The sequence below is a fragment of the Hetaerina americana genome, unplaced genomic scaffold (assembly GCF_022747635.1).
Source record: "Hetaerina americana unplaced genomic scaffold, ioHetAmer1.1.p SCAF_3, whole genome shotgun sequence".
In the NCBI taxonomy this organism is placed as follows: domain Eukaryota; kingdom Metazoa; phylum Arthropoda; class Insecta; order Odonata; family Calopterygidae; genus Hetaerina; species Hetaerina americana.
In genome coordinates, this window is record NW_027286874.1 from 64,498,611 (window position 1) to 64,526,581 (window position 27,971).

General features: G+C 40.6%; 3 protein-coding genes and 1 non-coding gene across 4 annotated transcripts in view; 2 read left to right on the forward strand and 2 right to left on the reverse strand.

Moving 5' to 3' along the window:
* The window catches only part of LOC139690243 (uncharacterized), a 14,973-nt gene extending 13,177 nt beyond the window's left edge, over positions 1–1,796 (reverse strand). Inside the window, exons 1-2 of the mRNA XM_071587573.1 lie at positions 1,079–1,796; positions 1–29 (exon numbers count right to left, since the gene is read on the reverse strand). The exon at positions 1–29 is cut by the window's left edge and continues 87 nt beyond it. Coding sequence (XP_071443674.1) covers positions 1–24 — 24 coding nt within the window. The 5' untranslated portion in view covers positions 25–29; positions 1,079–1,796. The remainder of the gene's footprint in view (positions 30–1,078) is intronic.
* Adsl (adenylosuccinate lyase) overlaps positions 1–27,971 on the forward strand; it is a 341,605-nt gene that overhangs the window by 98,768 nt on the left and 214,866 nt on the right. The window lies entirely within an intron of this gene.
* Positions 4,888–27,949, reverse strand: LOC139690633 (uncharacterized). Its single transcript, XM_071588118.1, has 4 exons — positions 27,761–27,949; positions 22,890–23,037; positions 16,481–16,666; positions 4,888–7,232 (listed from the first exon to the last, which is right to left on the reverse strand). Exons 1-4 carry the CDS (start codon positions 27,772–27,774, stop codon positions 6,885–6,887), a joined length of 696 nt encoding a protein of 231 aa, XP_071444219.1. The 5' UTR covers positions 27,775–27,949; the 3' UTR covers positions 4,888–6,884.
* Positions 18,913–18,988, forward strand: TRNAT-GGU (transfer RNA threonine (anticodon GGU)). The gene has a single exon. It is a non-coding gene; the product is annotated as a tRNA-Thr (tRNA).

Consider the following 27,971-nt stretch of genomic DNA (forward strand, 5'->3'; position numbering starts at 1 on the left):
GTGAAGGTTGAGTTCTCTGCACATTTCACCTGCGATTGAATGAATAAATAAATCTTAGTAAAATAATTTTTACACACACACTATCGGCTACATTATTCTGCATAAATGTTGTCTATGCTGTTATTAGTCACTAGACTCGGGGCACCAAATGGTCACGTAAACTGTTGTCATGGTTTCATTCTTAGAAGCTGTAACGGTGTTTATCTTCATGACGTGAGTCTCTGGGAACCCACTTCACATAAAGGAAGACACCGTTGGCTTCAAAGCATGTAATCGCTGAAACTATATTGTAAATTTACGTGGACCAAGTTGTATTCAATAAAATTTATTCAATTAATATTCAATAAAACCTATTAACCGTGATCTTAGATTGTTGGGCCGCTTAGCTGAAGTCATGTTCACAAAGCAAATAGATCATGTTTGTGCATTATCATAACTCCTTTTTCGCATAATATTGAAGTAAGTGCGTAGAAATATTAGACTTTTCGTACAGGCCGCATGTTCTTGAAAATCCCTTGTAAAACCTCTCGTGTGGCCCAGAGAGAGCATGATGTCGTTACATTTATCATGTCCCAAGGTGATTATTTTGATAACTTTATCATTTCAGTATTCTGACGTTTTCTTGAGTTGAAAAAATGTAATCCGTTCATTGAAAGTACTACTAATAAAGTATTCGAACGTGAACCACATGCAAAACTATGCTAACAATACAAAAGAGAATTTGAAACCAAATTTTCATAACTTCACGTCAAATGTTAATACAAATGCAAATATTTTTTTGAGTCCTTGGGCGTTAATTTCACTTTGGCACACAAAAAATACATAGGTTTCCGAATTTATGATACTTGCTTTTTTTTAAGGAGCATGTGTTTGAATTGGAGCTTAATGCTTGGGCACCGAACATTCATTAAAAAAAAGCCCCAAGTGTTGTCTTTCAAGAGAAGACAAAGTTCCGTCGACTCGACAATTCCGCGGGAAAATCCCGTCGTAAACTTAGTTCACACAAGGAGTGCGGTGTAGAGCAATCAGCCGGTTCCCATAATAGCTGAGCTCTTTGCTCTTATGCAATCGATCTTACCTTGGTTCTGTTGCTACGCCGAGCGACATCTACGGCGGCCGGGATGCAAGCAGCATGGGTAGGTATTGTTTAAGGCCGCCGACGGTAACTGGAACACAACACACCGCCGTCCTCTCTCTCCCTCGCACTGCCATGCCCCGTTGGGAACATGACCTCATCGCACCGACGAATTCATTTCTTAATCAAATACCATTAACACAACACCATCGGAAGACGTTCAGAACAGTGCCATTCACAACTTCTCTCAATTCGCACCCGGCTCGAACGTGGAATTCGTTTCTTTCCTGGAACCGGCCGCTTAATCTTCATAAGATGATTTTTTTTCCTCTTCCTGCTCTTATTTCCGTTCTCTGGGAACTCGATAAGTTCAGCGTCAGCGGCGAAGGAATCCCAAGACACTCTTGTGTGCTGTCACCGTCATCACGTTTTTGAGTTCCGGACGTAAATTTCTGTGGTATGGAGAGAATTTCGGTGGTGGTGGGGAGGGGAAAGATGAGTTTGCGACTCACTTCACTCGTGTATTTTTTTCTCCCCCCTGGGAATTGACCGAAAAAGAAGCGGAGGACAACCAGCGCGACACCTCTCGCGAATTTCACAGGAAGCCATCGAGCACGCGCGCGACTTTACTAAAGCGCTCCGATCGTCGTCCGCCGCCGTTCGAAAGGAGAGAATGCGCCTCATACGCCAGTGGACGCCACGCCTCTCTTCCCTTCCCTCTTCTTTCTCTCTCCGCCGTGGTCTTTCCCCCCTCTCCCACTTGGGCCCCGTGTTTCACTCGTCCCCACACCCCCGCCGTGAAAACCCCACCCCAACGCCGAAGGGAGCAGCTCTTCCCCCCCCCATCCCTCCCTCCCACGCCCTCCACCTCCTCGCACGAGTCACTCACCACTCCCGAGCTGGTAGGCTTGCCGCGGTCGCTTTCGCGAGAGAGAGGGGGAGAGGAGGAGGAGGAGTATAAGGTTACCCCCTTTCCCTTTCGCTGAAAACTCATTCTTTTCTCTCCCACCCTCCTCTTTCCGCCGTCTCTATCTCCTTCCCCCGTCATCCATTCTCCCGATCCCGAAGCTCACTTCTAAGCCTTTCGCCTCCCACACGCTCATTTTCTCTCCCTTTCTCTTTGTCACTCTCTCTCTCTCTATTCATCCCTCTCCGTTTCGAACCTTTCTCCCCCCCCCCATCCCAATGTGCTTACGTTGCGGGTGCGATAGGTCTTATCCGCCGGGAGGTGGAAAATAAAATGGGTGCGCTCACGGACGACGCGTGAGATAAGGCCATGCATGGGGTGGGATTCGAGCTGGCTTCAATGGTTACTATAAAAACCGACGGAATGAGCCCGGGTGGGTGGGTGCCTTTTTCCCCGCTGCGTCATTCCTCGGAACCGTTCGCAAGGTTAGCTCGCTCACTCACGGCAGGCCTTGGGTTTCCCTCATTCTCCCTCGAACTTTCGGTTCGTCCGGGAGGAGAATCTTCCGCGACCGTGAAGCGAGCGCCCCCAGTGCGCCCTTAACAACATGTGGTTTCATTTCTTCTTGGGAAACGCAAGAACTCGTCGATAGGGGAGGGGGAGGTTGTGAAATACCTCTATTCCTTCGAACGTGATTTTTGTCTTTGGTTTTTATTTTTTTTAACCTCGCCTGACGTCTCTTTATCCTTTTTTGCGTACGAGAGTAGCTCTGGGAATCGCTTTCCATGACCCAAAACGCGAGGATAATCCCATTCCCGAAGATTAATTATTTATAAAATGCTAATATTCACCTCCTCGTGCTTGTACTTATGAGCCAAAGTCTGTTTAAGTGGCTGCCGATTTAATCAAAGATTAATGTGGGGTACTTAAGCAGTGTCCCTGATAGAAATAGGAGAGAAAGGGTGAGGAATGATTCTGTAAATGAGTGTATGAGTGAGTGAAAAAGATTCGCCGGTGATGGAAGAGTTTGAATAATTCTTGAAATGACGAGTTGGTCAAGCTAAGGGAATGGATGAGAGTCGACTCGCCAAATAATATTACGAGGGAAGAGTGAACGGTTTGATAGGGAGTTGTGGGCGGAGAGTCTTGTTTAAAATCAGTCGAAAAAATCTCTTTCCGAACAAGTACTGTTTTTGAGTCTTTGGAGAAAAAGAAGAATGAATGAATGCATCAGCGCATGATTGTGCAAGAGGCGAAAGGAGTTTGAAAGAGTTGGACATAAAGAAGTATATTAATGAAAGGGTGTAAGTTTCCTTTAAAAACTTGGAATAATTCTTTTTTTATTCCGAAACCTGCACGAAAGGGAAAGACGTGAAGGTAATGTATGCAATTAGTGCCGAAAATAACTGAACGATCTTTGGCCACTGTCCCCATTGTCGTTCGCATTGAACACGTAATGCATGGCGTTGTTTTTGCCATGGATTTTCTCTATTGCCCCATAGCTAGCAATATGATTATGGCATGTCCATTTCAGGTCTGCGAGCGCGTGGAAAACGCAGAAAATTCGTCAAAAACGCAGGGAAGTGGTTAAATAAGCGTGCGTCATATCCTCGAAAGCGCTCGCTTTTTCGTCCCGCCATGAGATTTCCATTTGTTAAGTCGCGAAATAAAATATTTTCGGTGCTTACTTTTGTGTCTTCCCGATTTAATTGTGAATAAAAATGTTTTTGCATACATGATTGGACAAATGCAATGGGAAACAAACAAAGTAGGCGTTTCTCGGCGTACCTTTGTTTTGGGTTGAAATCTATTGGCCTCGATGAATTCATACAGCAAAGTTCCAGTCATGCACTTTCAAGATAAGTAGGTGAAGGAAATGTGTTATAAATCTTCCGTGTGTCTCGTGAGAATTCTGACAGTACACCGAGGGAAAACGGTTCGCCTTGAAAATGTCTCGCAAAATATTTACCTCTCGACTACATAATCAATTCAGGAAATATCTTCTAGTAGCCTTGACTAGTGTGAGCGAGAACGAATTCATTCTGGCTTTGACTGTTTGCTGGGTCTTCAGGGGTGGAAACATTCATTGATGACGTTGTGGCATGGGTTCTGCTGTTTCATTATAGCTGATAACCGTTTCTTGTGTGGGATATAAGAGCATCGCTATAATCTGACACCACGGGAGTAGTTTTAGTTCCGCAATAGGGGTGCGGTTGGGTCAGGAAGCCCTTGCCAAATTTTATCTAGTCCTCTCGCTTTGTCCTACTGCCGACATGGAAATTGCATCCGGAGCTTGGGCTACATGGTCTTATTTCAGACAAGATTGAAGTGATGAAATCAATTGTATATTCACATCTGAACTGAAATGGTAAATAAGCCTTTGTAACCGCGTCTCTTCCCCTACTTCCCATCCCACGCAATATTTAAAACACCGCCTTTGAAGCTTTACGGGCCTCTCGGGGGTCCCTGATCAGTGCCTTGCTTAATGTTATTAATACTAAAGGGACATTTACAAACAAAACGGTCATCGGGACACCCCTTTTCTCATTTAAAGTCAACTGTGTATTTTAGCCGATCAATCAATCTCTAAGGTCACATTTTTTTTCAATAAACCCAGTCAGATTACATATATATACGCGCATGTATATATGAAAAAAAAAATATATATATATGTATATATATATATATGTATGTGTATATATATATATATATATGTATATATATATATATGTATGTGTATATATATATATATATGTACGTATGTGTATATATATATATGTATGTATGTATATATGTGTGTATATATATATATATATATATATATATATATATATATATATATATATATATGTGTGTGTGTGTGTGTGTGTGTGTGTATATTTATTTATTTTTTTAAAATGTTTGTATTTGTGTGTGCGAGAGAGTTTGTGTGAAGTTTCCTTGGCATTTTTAAGCTGAGCTTTTTTGAAAAGAGTTTTACGTTCGTTTCTAAGCCCCACATGTGAGCACCACAGCAACATTTTTGAGGCACCCTGCATGATCTCTGCACTCGTGGTTCAGTGTTAGCATATCTGCCTTTTGGCAACGAGCTGTGAGGAAGGAGGCGTTCTCATTACCGCGTTCGTGGTAAATAATTGTACTCATAGGAGGTGCAGAGTCACCTGAATTCCGGTTTCCCCCGAATCGCGACTGCCTGCGTGTTCGTCAAAACCAGATTAATGTTATCTTCAACCGATAGGTGGTTACGAAACGCGACAGAATTTATTATTCTTTCTTTCTCAAACGCCTTCTCGGAATCTAACGAAATATCTTCATTACTTCCTCCTCCTCAATGACGTCAATGGTCAATAGCTGTGAACGACGGACCTTCGTGTGGTAAACCGAGGCTCGAGAGTTCAACAATGATTGTGCAGTGAATGACCGAAGGATATCGCGAACCGAATGCATTCAGAAACGTTACCAACTGAAATAGGCTATTGATACCAATGATTTCACTCTCCTGGTCACTTAAGCTATTGTGGCCGATCGTCTGGGCTTTTCGCACCGGTGGCCCCAGCGTCATCAGCGAAAAATAAATTTGAATACCGTTAGCCTTGTGGGCAGAGCGGTCTGAGGGGAAAGCCATATTCCATCTCCCGTTCCCAAATCGTGGAATATAGGAAAGTAATGAAGGTCGAGGCGTCAGATTATTTATATTTCCATTTCATGCGTGTTTCATCCCGTTCCCATTAATAATTTGAGTATGTGAGCCTCCCAATAGACGAACTTCGAGAAGGAGGAAGATTTTGTGCACAGCAGATGTGGGTTTTTTGTACTTATTGGATATTTATTCACTTGAAGGTATTTAAAATTATTCGAAATATAACTTTCAGGTAGGGTGTGTGTTTTTGTGCGACCCTTCTGTCCACAGGTTCTTCAGGTAAACCTAAGCTCGGCAGATGGAAAAAAATAGAACATCTCAAACTACTTATTGAACTCCCCAAAGCCATTTATATTATCATCAACCAAAACAACCTTTAATTCTGTGATTTCCGTTAACAGTGAAACCGAGACCCAAGATCGAAGCCTGTAATTATGAGGACGAACATTCCTCTGCCAAGAACTTGCTGTTCCAGAATTTCTAATCTTAAATTGATAATTGCGGTTAAATTGGTACGATTACGTCGCCGGTGAACTTGGTCTCTCTCCTTTCTTCCCTGAGCGCTTTGTTGAAGATCAAGCCAATAGGGGGAAAATACTTTGAAAGGAAAATTCGCTTTCGTGCAAAAATTTTGCAACATGACTTATCCTGGTCAAAATGAAGTACTACCGATCGCAAAATAAGGCGGTGCGTGTGACCCACTTTCTCGTCGCTCGAATTCCATGACAGAAATTCGCAAGGCATACACCTGCTGCATAAAGACTCCATGGCTACGCTAGGGAGGTAATAAAACGTGGTATGTGTGAATATATAAGCATTGCGCCTGTTTTTTTGCTGACGTCTTGATAACAGTTATGGTTGCGTGGTGATAATGTTTAATTTTACTTCAGTACGTATGGAATACCCTATAGGTAGTTAGCTTTCGCTAGGCACATTGAGGCTTTTATAGAGTCGATATAAAATACCCCGAGATATAAAATAATACGCATAGTCATTAATGATAGAAAGTACACCAACACAATTCAATAATTTCTAATTGTTATTGTCGCGATTCTCCGATAATTGGACCAGAGAGAGTTCATTTGTACTAGATTTCCAGGATTGTCTTTCTGACCGTTAGTCATTTTTCCGGCGGAACAGTCTTGATGTTTTATTTGCACTTGACTCGTGACGGTAACTCGATTGTCGCAGATTTAAAGTCAAATCGTTATTACTTCAGATGTACTTCGCGGGATGGCTTAAATTATTTTAAGGGCAATCACTCATGTGGGAATATGGGAGGGGAAAAAATGCACCAACAGGGACGTTTTCCGTCTCTTCCTGGAGATAATGGCGTATTTGATGGTCAGGAAGACGTCTCCTACAAACATCGCAGTCATCACAGCACTAACAATGCCCTCCATAAGCAGTTTGTCATTTGCCAGTCTCACGTCACTGGAGTTGATTTTCTGGAGGGCCTTCTCTAGCGCCGTAAAGGTCACCGGTGGATCGTCCAGCATCCCGTCGCTCGTGATCGACATCAGGATCTTCCTGACTTGGTCCCAGTGGACGAAGCAGATGATGGATGTTGTGGCAAACAGCGCTAGACCAATGACGTCCATCGTTAGCATCTGAAGAGGAATCAACCCAGGTCATATTTTAAGTATCTGGATTCAGTCATACGAGAAACAGGATTGGGGAAAATCATAAGAGTGACATTATATTCCATGGTGGACCCAGAAAGTGCAGCTGTGAGGGTATACATAGTAATTTTGATCTTGAAACCATCGGAGAGCTCTCTAAACGCTATGTAACATGTGAAATAAGTGCACGGTTGGTACCCTTGGATTAACCCTTATTTTTTCGTTAATCATGTAACAAAAGATAGGATGCCGTTCCCTGAATATGGTGGCCACTCTTTACCATAGGAAAATCGGGAGAAATTCAGGAATATTGCATCGACCTCTTTGGAAATAAGGGAATGGAAATAAGCGATGGAGAAAAGGACCGTTTTTTTTAATCCCATGATTTTATATTAGGATTGAGACTATGATGCGGCAATCAGGAAGTCTCGGTGCGGAAGATGTTCCTTTTAGTTATGAGATCAATTCATGTTTTCCTCAGGACATTGCGTGTACAGGTCCTGGCTACAACTGAAACTGGATTCGATGATACCGGTGACCCGTGAAACCTTAAGGGATGATCCACGCAAACAAAAGCCCTTCAACTGGATGTCTTAAAACTCGAAAAAAACGAGGGAATGGGACGGCATTTTTGTCGGGAAAACCGGGAAAAAGTCCGGAAGTAAACTCCGGAAAATGATTGGTCCCGCTGTTAAACACTGCTCTAGGTTTATTTCTAACTACACCCTTCCTAAAAGCAGTATAATATAATGTATTATTCTCGGCAATGAATTCAAGAAATTAATTATATTGGTTACAATCGAGAACACATGGGAATTAATATCATTTTTTTTCAGTAGGATACCTGCTATACCAAAGTCATTCCTCTAATGTGTTTTATAAACGAGTGAAATTCATCCTGCTGTTATAATAGCATAGCATCTGAATTGGGGAGAAAATTAAACGGAGAGATTAGTGCCTTCTGTATTCGTTGCTTCGCTCTTTACTCTCGTCACTGAATAGCATGACATTAAAAATAGTGGAAGACTTAGCTTTTATTGCACTTGAATCTATATCTTTGACTGGGTGTCGTCATCGGCTCACTGAAAAATTCCTTCTATCCTATCAAATTCGTTTTTATTTGTTCAATAAGTCAACATTTTAGAGAAGGATTAAACGTCGCTCCACCCACAAGTATGATACAGCACTACTCCCGACATTCTATCTTATCTGTCATATTTCAGTGGGAAAATTGATAACATTTACTTCTTATCCTAATCCTAAGGATTCCACTACGCTCCTGTTCAAACTAAAATCTACCTGCGCAAGAACGAACGAAGAATTGTTTTTACCGAATTAATAACCGAGGAAGCCATCCACCGAAACCAATATTTTTACGCTAAGAACGCTAGTAATAAGCCATTGGGACTTCCAAGTGTGACATTAAGTTGTGGATAATTTAGGAAAACCAGAAGAGGTGTGAGGAACTCTCAGGAGTCTAACTGTTTGTGACAAGGAGAAGGGAAATTAAGAATTTTGGATGCCACCGAAAATCACCACGTAATACGGAATCCCATTGGTGTTTCAGTACCAGTAGCCAGTAGATTTGTAAGATTCTCTGATGGGGTGCAGACTCAATTTATGAAGTTATATTACACGAAATTATAATATTCGTACCCTAAGAGATACCGAGTTATGTGTACCTAATCGAAAGAGCCCTGCAAATCTATTGTTTCATACCTGTTAGGGATATACGTATATTGCCAGGTTATGGTAAAATTGAGAGCATTGTGAAACTTATTTTTTAACGTTGTTACATCTCTGTGAGCGATATTTAAAAGGGCTGTTGAAAAAATCTAGGTACCCGAAAACCCATGGATTTACCTTTCCTCCCCTTACCCTCCTTTGATCCTGGATAATTACCAGGGGTTTGCGTTCCGATATCCGAATAGAGAATTCGGATGGATGGTACCCCTGGAATTAAAAAACCCTTTCACTTGTGTTTTAAATAACTCGGGTTTCGGCGGCGGGTATAGCAATTATTCTCCACTGTAACCATACAGGTTTCGTCCGGAAAATAAGTGTACTGAGCTCAGGAAAAAAATTTTATTACACTTTTACATATCTTAAGCTAATATTCCTCAAAATAGGACCCTTGTGAGTCGATACACTTGTTCCAGCGGCGTTCCCATTCCTGGAACGCTCCCGCGAAGGCATCATCGGGAACCTCTCGAAGACTCGTCGTCGACCTCTTCTCTGCCCTCCACGGACATCTTGTGCCACCGGAAGATCATGTTTCTGGACATGGCTGACTCCCCGTAAGCCTGGTTAATCATACCGACAGTTTCGGTAGACGATTTCCCAAGCTTTACCGCAAATTTGATGGAATAACGCTGCTTCGGCATCGCGTTCCGTGACGTGGGTCGAGCGTGGAGGTTCGCGTTAACAGAGCTCCTCACTACACCACAGCTCAGAGCCGACTGCCTTTTTCAGCGTCGCTTGCCAACATACCCCCCTCCAATCGCAGCCCGTCAGAGCGGTGCTGGGCGCGCCTGGAGCGGCGGGAAAAAATCAGTAGTCAGTACACTTATTTTCCGGACGAACCCTGTATTAATATGTAATGAATTTCATATTTCGTTGGCTACGAGCGCATGCCAAATTTTACCACTATCAGTTTTGCTATTTTGTTACATTAAGGAATTTGGGTAAAAATCGGTTTTATTTCGTACGTTCAGTCTCGATGTGCTTTTGAGAGTTTAATTAATTAATGTTGAAGCAATAGAAGGGATACATTTTGATGTTGGATTACTTTCTCTTCGATTTGAATGTTTACCTCGTCTTGCGTCCTATCCAACTCGTGATGAAATGCAGATCGAAATAGAGAAATTTAGAAATTTGAGGTAATAGTGAATAATAATGCACATGTTTCGTAATGGTATTTACAGCAAAAGTTAATGAATTGTTCTTAAAAGTTTAGCGATTTCTCGGGTGGATAGCCTTTTAGCAACATTGCATTAAATTTATTTGACGGGAATTAAAATGAAACGCAATTACCATCTACCGGTAGAATATGACTAGTCACGCGTAATCACTATTATTTCGCAATGCCATATGTCGTGTTTTCCTTAGGAGTTTGCTCAATACATACCAGACTTTGTGCTCTTCTTGAAGATTTTACTGCCCGTCACAGCAAATTAGCGCTTAGCAGCCGCCGGGCATGGCGACCACTCAATGATGGAGGTGTTTACCACTCGCCGCAGTTGTGGTGTGTATTCGAAAGCGTTGAGTTGTCAGTGTAACTTCCGATCTCTAATCTCCTCACCTTTCAGTATTTCCAATTTGTTTGAGGGAAAGCTTGAGCCCCTTAATCAACTTCCATTCAGATGGAGGATTTATGAGTTCTTCCTCCTAAAATTGTGAAATCGTAACCTCTTATGAATTACTTTTGCGTCTCAATCTTAGCAGTTTCATTTGGAAAATGACAATAATTCATTCGGGAAATATTATTAGATTTGTCATAGTTCCATTACGACGGATGGAGGATTGCCGGGGCTCGGTAAACTAGCATATCAAAATTCATCCGTTCTATGCAAGTCTGTGACGGTCTGAACAACTACCCAACTTGGAGGAAATGGAAGGGAAGTTAGAAACTTGAAATGAGACGAGCTGTTGGTTTACAGATAGTAGATTGTCTTATCGATTGCTGTGCGAACAAATTTACGATAAAAACGAGTACTCTCCACCTCCCGAGGAGGTAGTGCCACCTCTGAGGACGGACCTGGATGCGAAATTTGGAATGAAATATAAGTTCAGTTTCGTCCTTTCGGATCCATCAAATGTCCAATCCAAAAAAAGCAACTCCATAACTCAAACGAGGTCATAAAAGTTTTATAAAGTTACACTTGGCATCTTAAATATCTTGGCAGTATTAATGCTTTTAATGGTTTATTAGTGGATTAGACCATTTAATCTAAGCTATAGCGGGAAGCCTAGAAGGGTTTGAATTGTAAATCAACAAGAAGAAGACCAAAACAATGATAATAGAAAAGAGAAACCGACAAAAGAATAGATAGCACTAACTTGGATCAGTGTGAAAATGTAGTCTCATCGAGAGTATAATTAACAACAAAAATACATGTGTGACCGAGATCAAGAGGAAGAGCCTTGGCGAAACAAGCGTTTCACAGCAAGAACTTATTAATAACAGTATAAGAATAGAGACAAGGAAAAATTTCATCAAAACGATTGTTTGGAGTGTATCGTTGTACTATATATATGAGGCATGGGCAATCAGGATAGCGGAAAGAAACAAGCAACGTTGTAGGATAGAAACCAAGAGGAAGTCCCAGAGCTGCTTTCTTCAAGAAAATGGAGCAGGAGATGGATTTGGCATCGTATTCCAGCCGAGAGGCGTGGTTATTGCGACAAGGCATTGCCTTACGTGTTTGATGTTGAATCTAAACTAAAGGAAGTGGTCTCTCTTGCTGACAGATTTAAACGCTCTCTTTCCCTCGGAACATCGCGCGACTAGAACGACGTTAAGCGTGGCAAATGAGACCTTCTGCGGTCTGAAAAGGCTAACTAACAATTTTGTGTTAACCAACTCGATATGAATTGTACAAGTTTTGATTTCTCAACAAAATAATTTCTCGCATTACCATAATTATATGCACAATGATGGTGTTGGCGTCACAGCACCACCTGCCACGCCCTATGGTGACGTCCCGAAGGTACGTGTTAGACGCCGATGCAATTATAGCATGACGCCGAATGGGGATCGGAATCCTTCATTAAACTCCGATCGCCGTCTACGAAACCGCTGCGAATAGCGGTTCGGAGAAATACATGGGTGTAACGATAACTAAGGGTATGTCCTGGGGAAAACTTATTCGTGAAATTTGGAGGAGAGCAAATAAAAAGTTAGGATTCATAAAAAGGATACTTGGGAATGGAAATGGGAGGGTCAAGGAGCTTTGTTCGTGTTTCACATCATTTAGGCCCCACCTTGAGTGTGCTGCAGGTGTATGGGATCCTCACAACGTCCGCTTAATTTTGGAACAAGATCGAGTGCAACGTAGAGCGGCGAGCTTGTGAGAAGGTTTTGTGAACAAAGTAGCAAAGTCACGACAAAATTGGAAGAATGGGAGGGAGCCACCAGTAGATCGTAAGTTTAAATGCAGGTTAAATTAACTTCGTAAATTTCAGGCAGGTTACTTATTTGAGGAAGTTAAATACATTATACAGGTCCCGCTTACTATGACAGATCAAATCATGTACAATTAAATACTGCACTTTTACATAAAATTAGGGAGATAGACGGTGGAATGGATGGATTAAAAATTTAGTTTTTTACTCGTACCATTAGAGATCAAAATATGGATCAAAACAGACATGACCGGAATCGCTTAGGGGATGATTAGAATTGGCAGTGTATATATTTTGTACATATCCTGCATGTTATTTTTTTTATTTTATAGACCCATGTTTTTAACAGTTTTACAGAATGATTTGAATATACTTATCCTGTTATTGAATATAGTTGCACGTATATAGGTACTTTCTTTCGCGTGAGTGACATTTTTCGAGTGCATGATCAAACTCATATTTGTGTAGATTGGGATTGTGTATGGATGGTTGGTGACCGGAAACCCCCCGCCGCACGCTCTAGTGGCGGCTTGCGGGGTATTGTGTCGCTGTAAAAGGATTGGATACTGGCCGATGTGGGAAGCACCTGATCTGGTTCCACACCTTTCTCCACTAAAAGGTACGGGGATCTCAATTACTCGTTCACCAGCACTTTCCGTGGTTTTAGTAAACGTTCCTATTCCTAAATCCCTTTCATGATTTGGAAGTGAAACTCGCCATGTTTGGGAGAGAAGGTGATAGGAGCTTGATGAGATTATTCTTTGCCGATTGCCTCCCCGCCCGACATTAGAAACTAACACTGCCGACCGATAATTTTGACCTCCGCCCCCCCATGTAGCCCACCCGGGGCGGTCCCTCACTTCCACATCCAACTCCCCCTGATATTTGTATTCCGTTTGTGGTAACCTTTACGCGATGGTCTTACCACTGCGGCAAACAAAAATTGCGTTCCGGCCACAGAAACGAGTGTTATCAACTGTTAGCTATGCTAATATCAGGCAGTTACTGATGAGGATTTGGCGCAGGAGATAATAGTAGATGCCTTCTCAATCTTCTTGCATAGAATCATTACTCGTGTATCTGAAAACATTTTCTCCCGAGAGCAATCTTGTAGAAGTTCTGTTGTCTTGCACTTTGAACTCGGTATCGTTAAAATTTATTTTCTGGTGAAAAGCGGTTGGAAAATTACATCACTGGAGCCTTCTGTTTTTCCATTCACCAAGAACCTTTATATTATTGTAATTCTAGAGGTATTGGTGATAATGCATTAGCTTGGACATAAATGTACCCAATATTTATCCTGGGAAATTGTATTGGACACCGTATCGATTATTTTTGCATAATTTATGACCGCAGTTTTCTCGTTACTTTAAAGACATATTACAACACCGAACCATCGTGAAAGTAGATCGGCTATTATGCATCCCTTTCCCTTGGCTCGATAATTTTAGCGCGATGACCTTAATTTTCTTACAGGTTGGCGCAGTTAATGCGAGGACGCATACTAAAGCATTTATGGAGGAGTCAAGATATAAACTTGTTCCTCTACGCAACTTGTGACAGAAGATATTTAGTGACTTCTTCTATGAACACTTATTATTAGAGATAAACTATCGGTACCATCTATATATATATATATATATATATATATATATATATATATATGTATAAAATATCTTCGAAATGGAACGCTCTTCGGCGACACACAAATATATAAAAACACAGATGTAGATTTTTAGAATATAGAGACACAAAGAAAGGACACTCACAAATTGTGAGTGTCCTTTCTTTGTGTCTCTATATTCTAAAAATCTACATCTGTGTTTTGATATACTTGTATATATATATATATATATATATATATATATATATATATATATATATATATATATATATATATATATATATATATATATATTCCAGCTTAAATTTAAGCCTTTCAGTCGCTGATCAATCATTCGTTTTACAACTTATTTCACATTCGTCTGTGTGCGAAAAACTTAAGATTTTTTTATTGCTGCTAAGAGTTATGATTAATATGATCTACCATCAATTTTCTTTGCACAGGAGTAAAATTGAGGATTTTTTACGGTCCGAACCTTCAACACTGTACGACTCCCTAGCGGTGGACGCATATTAAGGTTGCCCCATTTATCAAACGGACCTTCGAGTTGATAACTGTGGTTGATATTGATATATTGGGGTGTACATATATAAATATATATGTGTATATATGTATGTGTGTGTGCATGTATATATATATATATATCCATATATTCTCACACACGCACACTCAACCTGGAAAATTTACTTCACTCTAAAGTTTCGTTGCATTCATATATGTATGTGTGTATATATATATATATATATATATATATATATATATACATATATACATATACATATATATACATATATATACATATATTTATATATACAAAACCATAAACATAGTAATCAACCCGAAGGTCGGTTTAGTAGGTGATGGTAGAGATCACCCAGTACCAAGCCCTATACTGCGTGTGAAAATTCACACATCAGGGTAGGGGGGTCAGTTCCTTTTCCTGTGCTGGCTTTGGTTTCCCAGGAAGACCTGGTACCCGAAAAATAACTATAGCTTGGGTGGAGCTGCAGGTGCCCAGAGTGCCTAGCCCGGGAATCGAACCCGCGACCCTCCTGTCGGCAGTCATACGCTCTACCCACTGGACTACCGTGACCCATATACATATGTATATGTATATATATATATATATATATATATATATATATTTCTTAGTAAACCGACTTCTTTTTAAATGTCACTATTAGGCAGGGGCCTAGGGAAGCCGTGACTAATTTCACCCTCTAGGATGATGTGGATAGAATGAGGAAAATTTGTTTAATGATAACGGAAGGCGCCATCTGAACAGCGGTTATAACTTATCACCGGATGGATTACGAGTTCTGCCCCTAAAGAATCCTTAACACAACATCGAATCATGCAATCCCGCACCAATGAAAAGTCCTGCCATCTCTGATAATGGAATCGAGGGAATCGTAGCGTGGGATGTCAATAAAGTAGCCACTGAAAAAAAGGTCAGTGTTTGCTCAGTAGGTTTTTAATCCGCGGATCGTGCGACGCGGAAGAAGCGTGCTTACTAGAGAGCGATTTTTGTCCAATGCCGCTGACCTGACAATTCTGCTGCCAATGGTTTTGGCATGCTCATTTCATCAGTTTCATGCGTCATAGGTGCTCCCCAAATTAAAAAAAAATGGAAATATTTCAAACGTCGTATGGAATCGGTTTTAAAGGAAATTTGTCATTTCTTCATATTTTCCGTTTGCAGTCCTTGACTGGTCAGTTCTTTGAAATGCCACCTGGAGAAATTGATTTCGTCATGAATGAAATTAAGAGCTGAATTTCAGTTCTTACTCTTTGTTGTAAAGAGCTGTAATCAGCTATATTTTTAATTGATACACAAATGATGCAGATAAATGTATGCATGTAAGCCGATTTAAATGATTTATTAGTACAGTCAGTACTGTTGAAAGAAGTCAGGAAAGTGGGATCGATTACAGCAAACTTATTGAATTATTGCAATCTGAAGAAAACTCCCGCCTGGTAAAATTTAGGAGAGCGTTTCTTCTCCTTATGGGTTCGCACATTAGCTATTTTGTTCAGTTATTCAGAGCTGATGAAAGTAAATACCCATAATACCCATAGCCATAATACCCATAATTACCAATAGCAGCAATAATGTGTCGATGAGATAACAGCTGAGGTCGTTTAAGAACACCGTCACAGCGTGGGAAACCATTCTTTCTTCGAGAAAAAAATCTTTCCCTAGTTTGAAATGATTTTATGCCATATGATCTTGGATGCTATTATTTTTTTAGCATCAGATGTTCATTCCCCCCCCCTTTTATTTTGTTTTTCAATGAGCACAAACTGTTTAATATTTCAGTGAAGACAGAGTCGAATGATTCCCATGATTTGAGAAAAGACTCAAAATGAAATTATGTGAAAATCTCAATGTGTGCATGTCATTCGAGCCTCCTGTGACTTGCACATTCGTTTTCTGCCGAGAGAAAGTTCGCTTGCTTCCCCGTTTGGACGGTGCACGCGCACTTACCGTAACAACCGGCGTCTTCCTCCGAAGAAAGTGCCCCAGCACGCAAACGGGGACGAAGATAAGGAACGCTACGGTTGCAATGAAAGGCGTCATGGCCGCGTGGATGTCGTCACCGTGTCCATTTTTTCCCAGGAGGATGAGGACCCATGCGTCCGAATGCAGATCGAGGACGGCCGCGGCGAACACCTGATGGGATGGAGAGAATGCGATGTGACGGGTATTTTGGACAGTTTTCCTCGTCAAATGGAATCTACGTGCAAAAATTAAAAATTAATAATTTCATTCTCAGGAAATATGATTGCCTGCGTGCGGTTTCTTGTACGTACCAGGGATGCTTTGAAGAAAAAATCTTTTGTGTCATGGTGAATGAATGCCTGTTTCGTGCCTATATCTCAGCAGTCACTTAATTCCGCCAGGGAAACATAAATTGAAGAAATCTCATTTGGAAAATTAACTGTTACCACCTTACGTATTTATTTTGCGTCAAACTATGTGTCTATTTCATAACTTTGAGTCAGTGTACAATTGTATAAGACGTTATACCTTGCGTGAAAGAATTCTGCGTCGTCATCGATTCATGTTTTTCTCATGGTCATACCCATGAGAGTGATTTCATAACTTCAACTCTTAAGCTTTTTATTCTTAAATCTTAGAACCATTGTAATGTTCCTAAAATTTCATATATTAATATATATATATATATATATATATATATATTTTTTTTTTTTTTTTTTTTTAAGGTAATCTACCGGTTAAGGTAGGTTTTTGGATGGACACAACTACCAAACAAATATTTTATTACTCCTACAAAACACAAAACCCATCATCCTACTCTATATCAGGTCCCTCTTCATCTCTGAGTACTTTCTTCCTCCCTTCATCCCGTCCAACATCGCTATCCTGTTCCTTCCCTTTCCTCTTTTGCCCAACATTCTACCCTCTATCACAGTCTTCAACATCCCACTGCCGGTCAACACCCCCTTCATCCACTTTTCCTGCCTCCATAGGATTGCTCCCAACAAACCCCTCTCTTCGCCCAACATACCGAGTACTTCCTCATTTGTTTTCTTCTCTGTCCATTTCACCTTCTCCATTCTTCTCCACACCCACATTTCAAAAGCCTCCAATCTACGTCTATCCTCCTGCTTCAACGACCACGTTTCCGCACCGTACATAGCTACGCTCCATATCAAAGTTTTTACGAGTCTTTTCTTAACATCCTTACTCAAAGTCCCCGTCATCAACTCCCTCCTCCTTGTGAAAGCCTCTTTGCCTAGCGCAATTCTTCTCCTTACGTCCCTACTACTTTGACCGTGTTGGTCCAAAACACTACCGACATAAGTAAACAGTTCTACCTGCTCTAGTTTTTGCCCTCCTATTTTAATGTTTAGCTTGGCCTTTTTCTTTCAAGAAAATCGCTTAACCTTTGTTTTATTAATATTGATTCTCATCCCATACCTGTCGCACTGAATTTCCAATTCACTCAGAAATGCTTGCAGCCCCTTGGCTGACTGACAAACTAAAGCTTGGTCATCAGCACACCTAACTGATTTTACGAATTCCCCGCCCACTTTCATTCCTACCTCGAGTTCTTCCCATGCCTCTTTAATCATTTCCTCTGCATACAGGTTGAACAGCAACGGTGATAATGGGCAACCCTGCCTCACACCCCTTCCTAACACTGCCCATCCTGACTCCCCGTTTCCCACCCGCACCTGAGCAGTCTGAGACATGTACAGGTTGCGGATTAGCCTCCTTTCCCTCCAATCTATTCCTATTTTCTGCAATATACTCATTAGTTTTTCCCAATTCACCCTATCAAACGCTTTTTCGAAATCTACGAAACAGGCAAATACCTCCTGGTTGTGTTCTATATTCCTCTCGATTAATAATCTCATTACAGCAATGGCATCAGGCGTACCTCTCCCCTTCCTAAACCCAAACTGATCATCCCCTAAGTAATCATTTGCCCTACTCTCTATCCTTTTGTTTATGATCCTGAGAACAACTTTAGCTGCGTGGGATATCAAACTAATTGTCCTATAGTCCTCACATGACGTGGCCTTTACCTTTTTCGGAATAGGAACTAAAACTGATCTCACAAAGTCTTCCGGCCAGATTCCCTCCTCATAAATACTACGGATCAGCCCATATAGCCTCTTCCTCCCACATTTTCCTAAGCATTTTAAAAGTTCCACGGGAATGTTATGTACCCCCACGGCCACGGCCTTATTTAGTTATATATATATATATAAAACGCACTGTTCTTTTCCTGTATGATGTTGTATGAATTCTAACCACTTCCCTTTCCTCTTGTGTATTGTCTATTTCTCCTTTGGTGGGTGAAACAGCCCCCTGACGCCATCTCTTGGCTAAAGAATCGGGGCGCTTGGCGACATATAAGACCCACGGATCTCAGGGTAAATTACATATCCTCGATAGCTCAAGTGGTTAAGAGCATCCGCCCGGTAAGTGGAAAGATCCGGTGTTCGAGTCCCGGTTGAGGAAATATTTTTACTCTTGTGATCCGTTCGATTCCGCCTTCCCCACCTCTATTGTGTTCGTCCTTTATGCGTGTTCCTATCCCTTTTCCTTATATATGTTTCTGTATATATGAGTATATATATATATATATATATATATACTCATATATACAGAAACATATATAAGGAAAAGGGATAGGAAGTATATATATATATATATATATATATATATATATATATATATATATATGTGTGTGTGTGTGTGTGTGTGTGTATAGCATATAGCTATTATTAAGTTAATATTTGTATAATTAGGCAGAGCGTTTACAAAATTGGATGGTTTTTGTCATAAAAAATTTCTCATTAAAGTGTCATTGTGTCGTTCATCATGGAGATGAAATTTGGTTGATGAATATTATCTCTGGCACTTACTCTGTCGCCTATTTATTGACAGTTTGGCGTTGAAGTGCTGAGCCCTTTTACTGAAAGGGGAGAGCAGGTTATAATTGCGTCCTAAGTTTCTGTCAATTCATCGCCAAGAGGCTTCAGTATATAACTAATTTTAATGAAGAAAACCTTTTGCTGTTCGTGATTTTACTTTTGTGGCTCAGCCTTTATTTCAATAAAAGGTTTTATCTATCTGCCGTGGTGTAGTTAAATGTTGTCCGAGTGCTATCTTAATTTAGGAAATTCACATAGTGTGCTCTCTTTATTTGTTTATTATCTAAGTTTGATATCTTGATTCACAATGCTTTAAAATAATGGCAAAAGAATAATGAGCTGATATTATAGTTTAGAATTTGAATCATATATTTGAATCCCTCCAAACAAAATGATACAACGCGTATTTTTTTTATGGTATTAAGGATAGACTGATCACTTGGATTTTGGACTTCTTAACTCATCACACACAAAAGTCGGGGTCCGTCGGACAAAGTGATGCTTCTAGAAATAGACAAAATTCAGAGGGAACTCACTACATTTGTGAGAAATATTTTCTAGAAGTATTCCTGAATTATTCTTGCCGAATAAACGTTAGAATAGTTAACCCGAAAAAGAAGGAAACATTCAATTGTATTGCGGTTTGATATGCTGAGGATTTGCTTGTAAAAATATATTTAAGCGAGCATCGAGCATTCAAAGAAGTACTGTTTAAAGAATGAGTTTCAATAAAAGATATGCGTTTTCTTTTCTTGTGTTTTTTGCATTAAGAATTTTGACTTTTAATACCATTGAGATTATTTTACGCATGAAGCTGTTATTTGCTATATTTTATTTATGAGGGACGTCGGTACTTATGTGAGACATTAAAATATTATTATCGAAAAAAATCTTATTATGCAACAGATCATTTCTTAATGGGTCCAAAAAAATTAACGGTTAAGGGAGGATATTAAAAGAAAAATGACTTAAATTACAAAAATAACGTATTTTCTCTCAACAAACTTCTGAAATTATATTTGAGATGGTTGAATACATCATTATTATTATAAGGTAATCTACTGGTTAAGGTAGGGTTTCGTATGGACATAACTACCAAATAAATATTTTGTGACTTCTAATAAAACACAATCCAGCAACAACCTACTCTACTTCAGGTCCCTCTTCATCTCTTAGTGCTTCCTTCATCCCGTCCAACATCCCTATCCTGTTCCTTCCCTTTCCTCGTTTGCCTGACATTCTCCCCTCTATTACCGTCTTCAACATCGCACTGCCGACCAATACGCCCTTCGTCCATTTTTCCTGCCTCCATAGGATTTCTCCCAACAAACCCCTCTCTTCGTCCACCATACCAAATACTTCATTTGTTTTCTTCTCGGTCCATTTTACCTTCTCCATTCTTCACCACACCTACATTTCAAAAGCCTCCAATTTACTTCTACCATACTGCTTCGGTGACCGCGTTTCCGCGCCATACATAACTACGCTCCATATCAAAGTTTAAACAAGTCTGTTCTTAATGTCCTTACTCAACGTTCCCGTCATCAACTCCCTCCTCCTTGTGAAAGCCTCCTTGTCTAGTGCAATTCTTTTCCTTACGTCCCTACTGCCTTGACCGTGTTGGTCCAATACACTTCCGAGATACATAAACTGTTTTACCTGCTGTAGTTTTTACCCTCCTATTTTAATTTTTAGCTTAGCCTTTTTCTTTCTGGAAGATCGCATAACCTTTGTTTTATTAGTATTTATTTTCATCCCATATCTTTCACACTGAATTTCCAATTCACTCAGCAATGCTTGCAACCCCTTAGCTGACTGACAAATAAATTATGTATTTAGAATTTTGTATTGAAGCTGACTTTATTTATTCTTTTGTGATTTTGTATATTATAGATTTCCATAACTTTTGTATTGTCAAATAGTTGTTAATAATTAATGTTATTCTAATTTAAACATAAATATTCAAGATTTCCACAAGGTTTCTGGAGTATTTTGTCAAAATCGTTTGAGTTATTATGTGGGCAACGACAATTGTGGACTATTTTTCTTCAAAGGGACCTCCCCTCTTGACGAAGAAAGCAGGCGGGTCTTTATTAATAACTCGATCACAGTCCTGCGAATCTCACAACATCCCACCACGTCAACAATCGCACGGAAAGTTTTAATATAGGAGACACCTGCAGAAGACTCCGGGGGCTGAGAAACGTACACTATTAGTATAAGGCCAAGGTTTTAAGAGGGGTTCTAAATTTTTCATTTCAGTTTCCTTCTGATACCGCAGAGAAAATTATTAGCACGCCACACTTTCCATCGTCAGATTATATCGTCCACATAACTGGGGAATAAGACTGCCTGCCTTACTGGTCGATTCTACTATTCATTATTCCCGATCGCAATTTTGGATCGCAGACAAACCAATTTGCCTCGACATCGAATTCGGATATTTTTATCAAAAATGCCATCCTTCACACGGCCAGTAAGACGCGTTTTTCCAAAATTACATAGTTTTAGGCTGGTGCCCTGTCATCATCTACCAAGAGACCACATGTCGCCTCGGAGGGTACGGAGCGAGAAAGTTGAGTGCATGCGTACCAAAGCTGTAAACACGCCCGCTTAGGCTGACACTTTGTCTATGTTATTCGACACAATGAAGCAAAGCAGCTTTGCACGTAATTGCGGAATCGATAAAAATACTTGGTCGAATAATATATATTTTATGGGTCGAAGAATGAAGAATTTCGCTGAAGATGGCATGAAACTGTCAATATTTTTTTTATCAGTGCACGTAGGCCTGTGGTTTTCTTTAATGAGTGTTTCATTGTAGGCTGAATACTTTTTTGGATCGTTCGTTCCTTGAATATCCCATAAAATTTCCCTCTAGCCTTGAAAGAGCTGTTCGTCTTTCGTCACGACTTATTTCATCGTCTGCCTCGTGACTAAGATTGCTTAATTCATTGGACCACTAGTTTTGAATTGGGTAGTCGATCGAATATCTCTGGTTTCGCTTACCTGAGTGGGCAGGGAATTTTGGGCTCATTCACTTTCGTGTCGAGAATAAATTTCTCTTTATTTAGAAGATACATTTTTAACGGAGATCTCTTCTGGCGTCCACGTAATGAAACTCGGAAAAAAATTTCGATTTCATGTCTGAGCGAATGACCCATTGCCATTGCGTCTTCTTCGGTAGGCTCATGACCTAATTTATAAGGTGAATTTAAGCGAGTATATTGGATGAGAGGAATGTCCCAAAAACGGTTATTCGCTGGACTGAGAATCACCTTGGGAATCTTGCTATTCATAAGTGATGAAACATTTTGATTCCTTTTCCGAATCTGTGAACGTTGTGCATTGTCTTTGAGAATAAAAATCTCACGTGCCTATTGTTTTGATTTGGAATCACGCATTTCGTGAGTATTCCATGAGCACTCACACCAATGCACGACCGAGACCATTCTTTTTATTATTTTCTGCTGAAGTCGGCTTACCAACTCGATGACCTTTAACCAAATGAACGGGTTGCTACTCTTGCTTTCGGTGTTGGTGGAGATTGTGCTCGCGTTTTCCAACGGGCCAAGTAGCTTGGAATTCCTCGAGTTTTCGATCCGGGAACTCAGCGACCCATTTTCACTTCTCCTGTGGGAATAAGGAAATTAAAAGAATAAACCGTTATCAAATAAAATTAATTGTGAATAGACATAAGCGTAAATATTAAAAACTGAATCTGAAGAAAAGTAACAAACTCATATTTCCAATCACGCGGAAAAGATAATAAAACTCGATGTGCATAAGAATTGTCGGAGTTTACATTGATACATATTGAAACCAAATAAAGGCAGACCACATTCAATAAATATGGAGTATGGCCTGCCTTTGAGATATTATAATTACGATATTGATTGCCTATGTTTACAAAGGAAATATATGTGTACCAATGACTTTTTTAGTGTCCTAGCAAGCAGAATATCTCCTCTCAAACTTATGTAATTGTTATGGATTTCTCAGAGTTGTAATATTTACATCTCCTCGTAAGGTTCTTGCAGTGGCAGAGGTTGTAAGAACCTTTTTTTAGTATTTGAAACCCTCATGAAACATATTTCACCATGTTTTAAAACATTGCCATACTTATAATACTCATAATGGTGGATCCTAGGGAAGACCAACACTCCTGAGCCCTCATAGGATGACAGAACCTGCTACAATATTCATGAAACTTCTTCAGTGAAGCATATCTTTCATGAATATCAACTAACAAGAAGCACTTTCCTTCGAGGATTTGTTCTCGAAACTTCCTAGAATATTTTTCGAATATGCATTGGATCATTGAAATTTCGCGGGGTCTATTCTACTCTCGACTTTACTTTGAACCATTGAAATTCGTAATTTGTCGTTCCTCTATCCAAGTGCTCTAAAACTCCTCAGAAAGTTATATTGATGTGCCGTTTTAGTACAAGAAATTATTATCTTTTTCATATTCAGTTCCTCTTATCTTTTTTCGTATGTTTTCCTATCTTGCTTAATGAGTAACCTATTCTGAGTAAGTATGCTTATTTAAAGAATTATTTCCAACTTCTTCCTTTTTATCAGTTTTATGCAAGTGGCAATTAATGATTACTTGTATTGCTCTCTCCGGTTTAACTAGTTTGAATATCACATCCGCGTGTCTTATCTTAACCTCCCCGGTCAAGAATTCTTACCTCCGTCCTGAGAATACTTTTATGTGCCCATTTTCTTTTGTCAGAGTGTTTTCAACCCTTGCTAATAATAAAATGTAGTGATGATGATTTTGATGATTATTTCTTGTGAATTGGCGAAAACATGCACTTTGGGTGTTTCAATAACTTCATGTATCCAAATGATGTGCCTTGAAACGTACTGCTTTCGCAAATTTCCTGCAGCTAATACATGAATTAATAATTATGTGAAAAGGTATGCTAGGGACAAATCTAGTCATTAGGTCTTCAGCATACTGGTTCTCCTTCAGTTATTACATTCACAAGGCTGGATTTTGTTTTATGGTTGACTTGGAAACCGAAAGCACTTGGCGTTGTTAAAAGCACTGGGGCATGCCGAAGTTTTCCTTTTTATATTTTCATGCGCGGTCGTCCAAGCCTGCCTAATTCAGAAAGCCGATTGGGCTGTTTTACTCTCAAGAACCACCATGGTCTATAAGCAAAGGAATACTTTTCCTTATTACCCCGCGGCCTTAACACGAGCTACGTCTTTATCACAATGCCTTTCAAATGGTCTTCAGTAGAAAAAAAGTCCCTTTTTCTGATTTGCATTGTGAAAAATGTTTGTTCCCCGACATGAGTGATTATCAAAGTAATGAAAATTTTAGAACAGCTTCGAAAAGGTCTTTTTATTTTTTTTATTTTTACATGCCTCACGATTTGCGTCTCTAGGTTTATCTCGAAAAAATCCTCAATGCTTAAGTGGGATTACCTCTGGTCTCGTGAATCTATTGGCATTTCCTCTGATTTCAGAAGGTTTGGGATATTCCATCTGTGTCTCATTCATTTTATGAATTAATTCTCTTGTCAGGTCAATCAGTTAATTAATCACGTGTTTCCTTTTTCAATTTTTCATCTTATATCATCCTGATTTTTCTGGTGAACTCGCGTAAGTGGAAAAATTGGACTGTTTATTTAAATTCTACCGTTCGAAAGTCTTCAAAATTCATTGGGAAGTCCACACAGGTGGAATAAAAGTTGAACTTTTCCTTAACGTTAAAATAGAAGAGCATCAAGTTTCACTTATAATGATTGCGCTAAAATGTATGATTCTCCGATTTAATTACTGTATTGATCTCTCACGTTGATTTGGTCCTTTTAACTTCACTCCCTCCCCAACCTACATCGAATGTCGCTCTTAAAATTTATAAAAAATATAATCATTCTCGTTTTTATGCTTAAACACGTAAGAGCTATCGACTGGAATGTTTATCTACTAATGTTATCTAGAGCGTGTAGGCACTTGAAGAAAATGAATCTTTTCTATAATATTGTAAAGTAGGAGTAAGCCTTCCACAAATAATATCATGTTGTCTCGCAGTTTCCTTTGTAATAATTCTGCAAGAATTCCTTATTGTAACTTAACGGAATAATATTGCTAATGTCATGGCCTCCGCTTTGCATTTACGAGTTTTCACATGGCTTTTAAAACATATTAAAATATTAAATAACATGGCTAATTCGTGGAACAGGATGAGGAATGAAACAAACAAACTCTTTTAGTTATGGCTGTTGCAAATCTACATAATCACCAACATCAGGACCAGAGCAACCTGGAGTGAGTTAAAAGCACAGAAAAATGCCGGCGATAGGTTAAGAATTATCAAACTTTCCCGGCGTCACGAAAGGCCCAACAACCCCCGTCATGGAGTTATGGGTGCAAGAAAGTTAGGGTGCAAGAACTAGCAATGAGTCAAATTTCTACTCTAATAAAATTTAGTTATTATTTGTATTGAAAAAATGAAACGGGAAAAAATAGTTCACTTCAGATGAGTATATGACCCACTAATTCAATTGGTATCTGAAGCATCTTGTCTTCATTAAATTAGGACTCTAGTATTTTCTCAAATGAACTAAAAGAGTCAAGAGAATTGCCAAATAATAGTTGCAACCATGCTTTACCCGTTGAATACTCCTCTTTTCTCTATCGATAGGTAAATTTTCATTCAACTAACTAAGGAAGACTACCTAAGCTAATCATATACTTAAAACCTTAAATCTGAGATAAGCGGACTGGTATTAAGCTATGGTATTCCATTGACCTTTTCTAAAAAACGGCAAACGAATAACAGTCGAATTTTAAATACAGGGTCGCACCCAAAAGTGGTAGGACTGATTTCCTCTGGCGCGAACGGAGCGGTGGAGGGGGGTCTGCCTGGCAGGGTAAGGTGGAGGGGGCTCTTAGCAACAGACCGACACCAACCTCAGTCGACTGCGGGCTGTCGTTGAGTGAGGACACCGTTTTTAGTGAAGCAAGTTTTTTGTCCGCGTCGAAAAACAAAATGAATCTGAATTTAGAGCAACGTTATTCCGTGAAGTTTTGTGCGAAACCCGGGAAGACGGCAACTGAGACCCTCGATATGATCAAGCAGGCTTATGGGGACACTGCCTTAAGCCGTTCCACAGTATTTGAGTGGCACAAGTTGTTTAAAGAGGGTAGGGAGCTCGTTGAAGACGACCATCGCTCCGGACGGCCGTCGACGGCAAGAACCGACACGAATGTGGACAGAGTGAGGACACTGTGAACACAGACCGACGCTTAATCAGTGAAGAAATTGCAGACCAGTTGGGTCTGTCTGCATCCAACGTCCAACGCCTTATTTCACAGGATTTGGCCATGCGCAAGGTGTGCGCCAAGATGGTCCCGAAAATTCTGAGTGTAGACCAACAGGCAACGCGTGTGCGCATTTCCGAAGAAGTGTTAGGCAATTTGCACCGAGATGAAAATTGTTTGGACAATGTGATAACTGGTGATGAAACATGGGTTTTTCAATATGACCCCGAAACGATAAGACAATCCGCGGAATGGCACACTTCCGCGTCCCCACGTCCAAAAAAGGCTCGCATGAGCAAATCAAAAATCGAAACGATGTTGATTGTTTTTCGACCGTCATGGAGTGGTTCACAAGGAGTTTGTCCCACCAGGGGAGACTGTGAATGCGAACTTTTATGTGCAGATGCTCACCCGCCTCCGAGAACGCGTGGAAAGAGTCCGACCGGCCATCGCAAACTGCTGGGTGCTTCATCATGACAACGCGCCGTGCCATGACGCGCTCGACGTCAGACAGCTCCTGGCCAAATACGGCGTTGCCACGTTGCCGCACCCGCCCTATTCTCCCGATCTGGCCCCACCGGACTTCTTCTTCTTCCCCCTGATGAAAAGACAGCTCAAGGGACGACGTTTTGACTCGATAAAGACCGTTCAAGAGGCTTCGACGAGGGTCATCAACGGCATCCCCAAAGAAAATTTCCAGCGGGCGTACGGGGAATGGGAGCAAAGTTATACTAAGTGTGTAGGAGCTCAAGGAGCATACTTTGAAGATTATTAAGTCGATGTAAGTATATCGTCAATAAAATTCTTGTAAAAAATCAGTCCTACCACTTTTGGGTGCAACCCGGTATATACAGACACACACACATATATACATATATCCACACACATCAAGAAAGGCGACTACCTCGCGTGTCACCGCGCATGCCCCCTGCGGGCGCCCGCCCGTCTTTTGTTTCACTCTCCGAGCGACTTCGCTCCACACTCGCCGAGCAAATTCGATTTCGACAGACCTCCGCCCCCACGAACAGAGAGGTCCATCGAACGCACGCACGCTCGCGGCCCGATTACTCACGAATTCGCCTGCATGGTGGTCGTATCCCGCCCCCAGGGGCCACGTTGACGGCTACCTCCGCCTCGATTCTCGGCGGTCCCTCTTCTTCGCGCGTCCTCCTCTCGCCTCGTCCCGCACGCATCCCCTGCACTCGGACTCGGTCGCTCCCCGGTCACGTCGCCGGGTTTTCCGCGAGAGCTCGTGCGTGCAATCACGGCGCCAAGAGCGTTTA

Bases quoted from the DNA above. Each gene is read 5' to 3' on its own strand.
- LOC139690633 (XM_071588118.1), bottom strand. The intron at 16,667-22,889 runs GTAAGCCGACTT...CCATCCCATCAG, and splicing joins GGTTAAAGGTCATCGAGTTG to GTGTTCGCCGCGGCCGTCCT. The intron at 7,233-16,480 runs GTAAGTGCGCGT...ATTCCTCTTCAG, and splicing joins GGAAGACGCCGGTTGTTACG to ATGCTAACGATGGACGTCAT.